This window comes from Oreochromis niloticus, unplaced genomic scaffold (genome assembly GCF_001858045.2).
Source record: "Oreochromis niloticus isolate F11D_XX unplaced genomic scaffold, O_niloticus_UMD_NMBU tig00001461_pilon, whole genome shotgun sequence".
NCBI lineage: Eukaryota > Metazoa > Chordata > Actinopteri > Cichliformes > Cichlidae > Oreochromis > Oreochromis niloticus.
The window spans coordinates 19,749-29,770 of record NW_020327390.1 but is presented as its reverse complement, the minus strand read 5'-3'; the positions used below and the strand labels follow the sequence as shown (position 1 = coordinate 29,770).

The window sequence follows — 10,022 nt, the reverse complement described above, 5'->3', positions numbered from 1 at the left end:
AAAGATCTGTCAACGTCTCATTCACCCAGCGGTGCAGAAAGAGTTAAATTATGTTCGCTACTGGAGTCCTACCTCATATGACAAATATGGCCAATGTGATTGGCTGTGCCTTTCAGGGAGCTCTGTTTAGTTTTAGCAGCGGCAAGCCTGCGCTGCGAGGACCTGCAAGGAGGAGAGGAGGATGGCAGCAACAAGGAAGAACCTGGATATAAGAAAGTATTTTTCAAAGAAACCTGTAAGTAGTGATGGGCAGATGAAGCTTCATGAAGCACTGAAGCTTTTCATCCAATTGGTTCACCCCAGCGCAAAGCTTCTTGAAGCTTCATTTGCTCTAGTAGGACATCTACTGGACGTAAAAATATTAGTTGGCATGAACTTGAAGAGTGTGGCATTTTGCACACAGCCTGTAAATGTCAACAACAAAAGGAGTGTGTAAAACAAGTATATTGTAGTTATGGCAGTATACTGTGTATATTTATGCTGGCAGTATGGAAAATTATCATTTGGAAATGCTTAAAATGGAAATGATCATTTACTGTGAGGTGAGGTGTGGTTGGGGTATGGACAGTGGTTGTGCTTTTGTAACTTTGAGGTATGGACAGCTACACACTGAGGCTTTGAGCCTCAGTCCTGTCTGTTCACATTTTATTCTGTAAAAACTAAATTTTCACTGCTTTTATGACCTTTTTAGTGGGGAGAACATAGCTAGGATTTAATGATTTAACAAATCTTTTAAATCCTTTGTCCTCCTCAATGCTAAATGGTTGGGAGTCCTCAATCACCATGTTAACCAGGTCTTCATCTATTTGAGATTGTTCTCCTGAGGAAAGACAACAAAAACAAAGCACAAATATAAATATCACACACGTAACTTATTACAGTTGTATAATATTGTTATATCATTTAGTAACATTACTGCATGCTATATTATCATGGCATTTGATGGCTCACCTGGTCTTGCTCCACAATCGGTGTTCCCCTTATTTTCATGCAAAGCTCTGTAGTGCCTGAGCATGGATGAGGTGTTGTTGTTATATCCCAGCTCCCTGGCACATAGCAAACACTTCACCTTGTACAAAAGTAAAGACAGCTTAACATAAATTGCATTGCACCATCAGTATTATGAAAATACATCTTCTGTAGAAATTTACATACCTTGTTGGGAAGAATAAGATCAAAATGTTCCCACACAGGGGAGGACATCCTCCTCTTCTTAGCTGGCTCCATTCTCTCCTGACTTTCTCTCCTCACTCTCATAAATCTCCAAACTGTCTCCAAACTCTCACTAACCGTAACTCTCCATCAAACACCCCAGTGGCGGCTCCTGAAAAAAATCTCAGGGGGGGCAATTTTTATGATATCGACTAAAATGACCCATTTAATGAGTACATCAAACAACACAATTTTAATTTAAATTTAAAATGAACAACCATATTCTGGCCATTTGTATAGATTTGTAAAAATGAACAACCATATTCTGGCCATTTGTATAGATTTGTAAAAATGAACATGAACAGATTTTTTTTTTTTTTGAATGAATGAAAAATAACTATTGAAAACAACAACTGTAAACTGATTGGGGGGGTGGGCTAAAGAGAGAAAGAGAGAGGGATGGAGAAAGAGAGTAAATATGGTTAAGGGTTCTTATTTGTACAAGAACTTTGCTCGTCTGTCTTTCTGAGTGGCAAATTTCTCGATGACCCTGGTGTTGAAATCAGGAAGTTCTTGTGTGAGTTTTTTCTCTATGGACAGCATAGCCAGAGCGTTGAGCCGATCCTGAGCCATATTGTTTCTCAGGAAAGTTTTTATCCTCTTTAAAGTAGAGAAACACCTCTCCGATTCTGATGTTGTCATTGGTGTGGTGATGAGGATGTTAAGAAGACTTACAGTTTCGGTGAATGTGTCTTGAAGGTTGTTTTCCATCAGAACCTGATAGAGCGCCAGCGCACCACTACAACTCTGAAACTCCTCGTTGTCGTAGATCAGGGACAGTTCTGTTTTAAGTCTGGCTTTGTCCAATGAGGGATAGGCTTCCACTGTGGTTTGTAGTGCTGCATCTGGAAAATTTTTGCTGTGTTGTTGGAACAAGTCTCCTTGCAACAGAGTGGCGCTGACAAGGTGCTTGGTGAAAGAAAACCTCTCCTTGGCATGGCTCATAATGGTGTCGCACACCTATCCAATAATATATAATTGGTAAGAGTTAGATTCAGTGGTAAGACTTTGGCACATGTCTCATGTTAATCATTATTCTGAAAAAAAAAATCTGTCCATAACAAAACAAAACAGTCATGACCACTATATCAAATGACATCTGACAGCATCGTCATTAGATTTTATCTGATGATCCGATTTAAATCAGACCAAGCAGCTAGTGCTTACCTCCAGTGCCAAATGGTGTTGCCTGTCTTCCCCCAATGTTCTCCGTCTCTTTGTGGGTGGGTCTTGAACAGGTCCCCTGTACTCCTCATCCACAACCAGATTAGGAAGTGCCTCCCTGATCCAATACATAAGTTTCATTAATGGCTTCTGAAAACTGAATAGGGATATATTAACCAAACACAAACCAAACAAAGGTTGTGTTCTAATTACCGGGAATTACCGGATTTAATTAATAACCGGACCTGGTTTAATGGCTGGGGGAAAACCAGTGCAAGTAAATAAAGGCCCTGGCCATAATTTCAGGAAATAGCCTATGGTATAGGCTACATCAAATCATTACTGGGAATATACTTCATCAAATATACTTAATCAAATATTTTTCATAAAATTACTTCAAAGGCTGATATAAATCAAAATTATCTGAATTCCATTAAACATTTAAGTCACAGAACACAGAATATATGCAGAGAATTTGATAGAATCTATGCATAGATAATTAACATTTATTCTAGGTTACATATTTATGCTTTTATGCCTACCTGATAGCCTGCATGCGGCTGATGAATGTCTGGGTGATCCCTGCGATGGTGACAGAATCGATGTTTCTCTTCTGTAGGTGGTTATACAGCATGTCTACATGTGGCATTATCTTGTGAAACAAGGCCAGGAAAAAACAGAAAGCTTCGTCTTCCAGCATTCTCACGAAACCACCGGCATCTCTCTTTGTAGGGGCATCAAATCCTTCACTGTTACGGATGGTCTGAAAACACCTCACCAGATCGTCTTTATGTTCATACACTGTATTCACAGCACGACTGTTGAAGTTCCAACGGGTTGCCGATGCACTTGGAAGTCGGTGCGCCACCACCTCGTCAAGCACTGCAGTCCTCTTGCTCGATTTAGTAAAAAAAGAAGCGAATCCTGCTATGTCGGAAAAAAAGTGACTGATTTGAGGGATGTGGGAGGTTGCTTGTTGCATTACCAGGTTTAACTGATGGGCATAACAATGTACGTAGTGAGCGTTAGCATAAATGTCCTGTATCTTACGCTGCACTCCTCCAGTGGTACCCCTCATTACAGCGGCCCCATCGTAGGCCTGGGCGATCAACTTTCTCTCTTGTCCCTGGGGGAGGATGAAGCGCAGCCTCTCCGATAAGGCACTGGCTATTGCATCTGCACAAGCATTGGGTAGCTTGATGAATTCAAAAAAACGCTCTTGAATACGGTTTCGTTGGTCAATGTATCTTAGCACCATGACTAACTGACAGTGTGTAGAAATGTCAGTGGTTTCATCAGCTTGAATGGCTAAAAACTTCGCTGCCTTTACTTCTTCCACGATCCTTTCTCTCAGAACTGCCAACATGCAATCCAGGATCTCGTTCTGGACTGTTTTCGAGGTGCCTTTAAATACAGTAGCATTTTCAAGGTGTTGCCTCAAGTCGTGATCAATTGATGCCATCAAGTCGACTAAACCTCTAAAAATCCCTGGATTGTCTGAGGAATCACTTTCATCATGTCCCCGCATTGCTAGCTCAAAAGCACCACAAAACTTAATACAATCGATGATTTTAGATAAAATATGACGGTTTTTATCTACCTCTTCGTTGTGCCTTCTTAAAGCAATCCGATGTCCATCATCTAGCTGCGCCGCTATGCTAGTTTTCCCTAGCACAGCTAGCTTTACACTGTTGTCCATATGAACTCGTGAGCTTTCATGTTTCTTGATTCGTTCGGAGAGGTGCTTTAAGTCGGTTTGTCCAGATTGTGTCCACGTCAAATCACACTTGTCACTTTTGAACAGTATGCACGGGAAACAAAAAGTGCATTAGCTGTTCCACAGCCTGTCAGCCACGACTTGCGCTGGAACCAACTCCGACAAAAAGTCCTGTTGTATGCTTTTGACTTCTCCTTCGTTGCCTGGGTTAGTTGAATTTCGGGCTTGTCAGGTCCCAACTCTTTAACTTGCAGTTTTTCTGCCATTGTCCTTCTGGCAAAAGGGTAGGTTAGAAGCGATCTAACCGAATTTGGGGGAGGCTGTGCCTCAACCGTTAACAATACCGCTGCCATCGTCTCTCTCTGACCTTATAGCTCACTTAGGCTACTGACTGAGGTAAAATTCTAGAACAGCAAATCTTTGCGCGTTTTCTGCAGGGGCGCAATTTTAAGCGCCCCCAAACCATTTAATTCAGCGACGCTGATAGGTCAAATATTTATTATTTTCCCCTGGCAACCATTTAATGATAGGCTATTTCGCTGCATATCAAGGGCGCTTTGACGAGCGCCCCAGAAGAAGAAAAACACCGTTTGTTGGTTGAACTTTAATGAGTCAGCTGGTGAAAATGTTAAAATACGCCTGGCTGTATATGGGCACACACATAGTAAAACTATCATTGATGAATTTTTAAAAAATATATATTTTTACTCCTCCACATTTGGGGGGGCGGAGCCCGAGCGCCCCCTATGGGCCAGCCGCCACTGAAACACCCACATTTTTGAATGAAGTCTGAGGGGTTTTTATCGCTGTCATAGCTCGCGGCAAAGTTCGAACCACTTCATGAACCAGTCACGTGGTACAGCCGGGCAGCGAGACTTCGGACGTCATCATTTTCAGCTCCTCCCATAAATGAAGCAAGCCTCGATACACGCGTCGCGGAAACGCCCCCTCCATTAGTCGACACAAGCTTTGAAGCCTCGATACAGAACGTCACATCACTAGCGGTAATGCACCATTTTGCTGTTTGCCAACCGCCAATAAACTCTATACAGAAGAAGAAGAAGGTAAGGTAAATTCTAAACAATACAAATTAACAGTTGAAATAAATAACATGTTAACTTAACAAACTTGTAGGAATTGATTTAAACTAGTGATGGGCAGATGAAGCTTCATGAAGCACTGAAGCTTTTCATGCAATTGGTTCACCCCAGCACAAAGCGTCTTGAAGCTTCATTTGCTCTAGTAGGACATCTACTGGACGTAAAAATATTAGTTGGCATGCATTTGAAGAGTGGGGCGTTTTGCACACAGCCTGTAAATGTCAACAACAAAAGGAGTGTGTAAAACAAGTATATTGTAGTGATGGCAGTATACTGTGTATATTTATACTGGCAGTTTGGAAAATGATTATTTGGAAATGCTTAAAATGGAAATGATCATTTACTGTGAGTTGAGATGTGGTTGGGGTATGGACAGTGGTTGTGCTTTTGTAACGTTGAGGTATGGACAGCTACACACTGAGGCTTTGAGCCTCAGTCCTGCCTGTTCACATTTTATTCTGTAAAAACTAAATTTTCACTGCTTTTATGACCTTTTTAGTGGGGAGAACATAGCTAGGATTTAATGATTCAACAAATCTTTTAAATCCTTTGTCCTCCACAATGCTAAATGGCTGGGAGTCCTTACCCAGATAGCAAGACGACATTGAATTGATGTTGATTTTTCATCCGATCCGTTGTATATGGTCGGGGTTGAAATGCCAATGTTGTAACAACATTGAAATACTGTGGTAAACCGACGGTCTTACTATAGAGACATTGTAACAATTTTGATTTACCGTTGTTTTTTTGTCATTGATATTTGATCTATTTGTAGTCGACCAGGTGACAACAACTACGTCAAGAAAACGTCTATTTATAGTTGACGATCATTCGGCTCCGGTCACCATCAAAAACCATCGATTTATAGTTGAGCATTAAATTGCATTGCAACTGATCGGGTATAAAGTACCAGAGAAAGTAGATTTATTGTTCATTTGTTATCAATGACTTGGTCTAGTTCACCAGCTTTAAAAAATCGTGTCTACGTGCAATTTATGTATAGTTGACCGGGAAATTAAAGCAGCGATCACTTGGACTATTCCGCAGCACCCCTCTCACATTGGTACATCCCCCCAGGTATTCACTGTCTTCTACAATAGAGCGGGACATTTGATTTACTCAGTGGAACTGACCGGAGAAGGCATCGGTTCATGCACTGCACTGGCCTGCACCACGATTAGTATAACGTAAGAATGAATGATTTTTTTTCCTACTCGTTATTTCCATGTTTGCATTTGAATAACAGTAAAAAACTCGTTAATGTTGTACATTAACGAGTTTTTTACTGTTATTTACGTTGCTTCCACAAAATGTGGGAGCCCGAAATTGTGTCTACTTCTTACAATCCGGCAACAAATAAATTGCACTGCGAACAAAGTATATCAACAAAGAAAACATTTTCGTTTCATAATTTCTTCGTTATATTCCCTTACAAAGCTAGCTTTAATGCTTCGAGGTTTCCTTTGTTCTTGCCGTCGCCTCGGCGCGAGGCTGACCCAGACTTTCGCTCTGTAGTTGCTTAGTACTACAAAAAATTCTAAATCTGTGATATATGATTGATAAACGTAATGGTAACTGTATAAATGTGTTCAAGGACTTTGTTACTTTTAATGATTGGAGAGCACCCGCTTCAATTCGCACTCAATTCAAACTTTACGTTGCACGCTCACCTAACTTTACGCTGCACACTCACCTACCAATTGTGTTTGCACCTTTCGTCCACACGTAAACAGCGTTTTTGGTCACTGAAAATGGAGATTTCTAAAAACGCCTGCCAGGGTGGATATTTTCGAAAACTCCATTTTTGCATTTATGTGTGGACGAGAAAAACGGAGAAAACGCAGCGTCAAAGGTCTGCGCCAATTTTGACGTCACACTGTGCGCCACGTTTTTGTCTCGGTGCCATGAATTCCTACAATGGCAGACTTAGACAAAATACTGTTAATTTGAGTATATTCAGTGTTTAAATGCTTACATATACACACACAGTAACTGTCCCTTCACACATAGGACTCAGTTCATCTTCTATGAGTCGTCTTTGTATCTAGTTTTCCCTCTTTATTGACATTGTTCCTTATTTTTCCTCTTTTTTTCAGATCTGATTTGGTTACTACCATCCACCCATCAATACGTAAGAAACTCACGTCCTTAAAAACATTCCTAGTGTTAAACATTTTGCTTATTTGGCTATTTCCAAATATAGCAATATTAATAAAATAGCAATATATTTGTTTAATCTGATATACACTGACAATGACGTCACGCTGGTCAAGGAGGCGCAAATTACGGAAAATGGTTGAGGCAGCAGAGTCAGATATAATCAGGCACTTTAATGAGATGGTTGCTGAAAAACATAAACAAAACAGCAATGCACAAGTAGAAGTTAAGCGACCGCAGGTTGCAGAAGAGTCTGGTGTGTCCCACTGTTGTCACCCGGATATAGACAGTCAAGTATTTACCAGTTGCTATGAGCACATTTCAGAAGTATGTGAGACCTATGTATCACCCGACAAGGATAATGACTGTGACTTTAGTTTTGACATCTTTGGTTGCCATGCACCACCGTTTGATTCTGATAATAGTGATGCTGAAGCTGATGAGGAAGCGCCAAATACTGAATTCTTACTAACAAGTTTAAGATACTGGGCTTCTCACTGGGCTTCAAACTCAGACCAGTCATAAAAGAAAGCACAAGTAAAACTTTTTTTATTCACAAACATATCTTTGATTGTTAAGAATTTATAATCTTGTCTTTTGTACATATCTGTGATGCTTGAATACTGCAATATAACCACATAATATAGTCCAAAAAGTGTAAGTTTGTAAACTTTTTAAAAATGCAAAGCCATGTACACTTGTGCACTTCAAAAATTCATTGAATACTGCACCTTCTTGCACATCTCCGTTTCCTGTGTGTGTTATTATAAATCAAACTGTAACTTTAGGAAAAAATATGCCAAAAGCACATTTGTAATTACTTATGAACTTTTTCTACTTATTTCTTTAGACCAAATCCCCTGTACACATATAGTGACTCAGAGGATGAGCAGCCCACAAAAAAATGGTTTCCCCAGGCACCTCGAGTGAAAATACCAGGTAATAAAATAATGTGTAGTGTCTGTGTACATATCTGTGTGTGACACATGGAAACTTTTTGGACAAGTTGTCTGTATTCTTAAATACTTTAAAAAAATGTATCTTTTTCTAAACAGCCCTCACCACTCCGCAGTCTTCCCCCCAGCCCAGTGACAGCAGGCATCATAATGCCCCTCCCAGCTTCCGGCACCTTTCGCCACTCCGGCAGAACACTCCAAACGACACAGCTTTGCAATCTCCCCAGCATGCAGAGTCTGATGTCGAGGCCTTCCCTATAGATGGTACGCTTTTAAAATTGTTTTAAAGCTGAATCACAATGTCATTGTGCACTTATCTTCAAAACACCAGTTTATACTCCTGAATGTCATCTTGTTGTGATTTGTTTTTCTGTAGATTCCAGAGACTCTGTGAGGCCACTATTACAAGGCAAGTTCGAACATCTTGGAATTTCAGATTTTACATGGTATAAATGGTAAATGGCCTATATTTGTACAGCGCCTTAACTAGTCCCTAAGGACCCCAAAGCGCTTTACATATTCAGTCATCCACCCATTCACACACACATTCACGCACTGGTGATGGCAAGCTACATATACAAATATCATATATATGTGACAGGCAAAAACTAGCAAACACTTTTAGCAGTTAAAACAACTTATACTTGAATGCAGAATGTTACACCATCACTTATGGATATATTAGTTTTTCGCCTCTCACTGCTTAAGCCATTAATCTTTCTGGAATTGTTCTTTGAAACAGATGCGACCTCACAAAAGATGTTAACGATGCTGTCAGACCTGACCAGAGCAGTTAACGAACTCCGTGAGGAGGTCAGAGCCATCCGCAATACCGGCTCCAATGAATCGGTAGATGCTGGGGTACTGCCTCTGGATTTGCCCTTGCACAACATTGAGGAGCTAAACCATGCAGAGGCAGCTCTTCAATCGCAAGAGGCAAATAAGGCAATGGTAAGTATATAAAGCTTATGTACACTTTGTAACTATAAAGTGTAATAGCTGTCAGATGTGATTTAAATGCATAACAACAGCATACACACAAGCACTTGCATAAACATTTAAGACATGAGACATGCTAATTCCATCTCTTAAAATGTGTCTATAGGTGAGACGCTTTGCCTTGATTGGAGGGACCACACTGGAGGTGCGAGTCCGCTGTGTAATGGCTTATGCCATCACAAACGAGCTGGCCTCAGTACTAAACTGGGCAGGGAAAAAAACAAAGGACCAGACGAAGCAAAAAAGGGCATTTAAAGATACAGCGCTGTGCAGATGCATATTTGGTAAGTTTTACCGTTTATTGTAGTTTTATGAGCCTAAAGTGAACAATAAAGGGATCGATTGATCTGCTGGGTGTGTTTCACATGTCCTGTGTCCAGTTTTTGCTATATTACTTTGTCTTTTTTAATAACAAGACTTTCATGTCTGGTTAATCTGGAGATCGAGTCTTTGGTCTTTGGCTTGTTTAGTCCTCGGGTTGTAGTTTGTACAGCCCAAGGACCCCATGTTTATTTTGTTTTAAAGGATGCACGGCACACCATGCTAAGACTTATCACTTTTTCCACTCATAGCTCTTTGGGAATCAAATGCGGCAGTTTGCAGATTTACACCTGGTGACTTTCATGTTTATCAGCCTAGGAGTTTACATACTTTCTCCCTGCTGAAGACAGATAACAAGAGCTTATTCATGTGCTCTAATTCACTTTTTTTGTTTGT

At 40.5% G+C, this 10,022-nt stretch overlaps 1 protein-coding gene across 1 annotated transcript; it reads right to left on the bottom strand.

Moving 5' to 3' along the window:
- Positions 1-1,318: 1,318 nt before the first annotated feature.
- LOC109200298 (zinc finger MYM-type protein 1-like) lies at positions 1,319-4,193 on the bottom strand. The gene is made up of 3 exons (XM_019355807.2): positions 2,919-4,193; positions 2,380-2,494; positions 1,319-2,172 (listed from the first exon to the last, which is right to left on the bottom strand). Exons 1-3 carry the CDS (start codon positions 4,073-4,075, stop codon positions 1,645-1,647), a joined length of 1,800 nt encoding a protein of 599 aa, XP_019211352.1. The 5' UTR covers positions 4,076-4,193; the 3' UTR covers positions 1,319-1,644.
- Between the last annotated feature and the right edge of the window lie 5,829 nt (positions 4,194-10,022).

Coding starts and splice junctions, on each gene's coding strand:
- LOC109200298 (XM_019355807.2), bottom strand. CDS start 4,075: ATGGACAACAGTGTAAAGCTAGCTGTGCTAGGGAAAACTAGCATAGCG. Junction 2,495..2,918: donor AGCCGCATGCAGGCTATCAG/GTAGGCATAAAA, acceptor GTATTGGATCAG/GGAGGCACTTCCTAATCTGG. Junction 2,173..2,379: donor AACACCATTTGGCACTGGAG/GTAAGCACTAGC, acceptor ATTATTGGATAG/GTGTGCGACACCATTATGAG.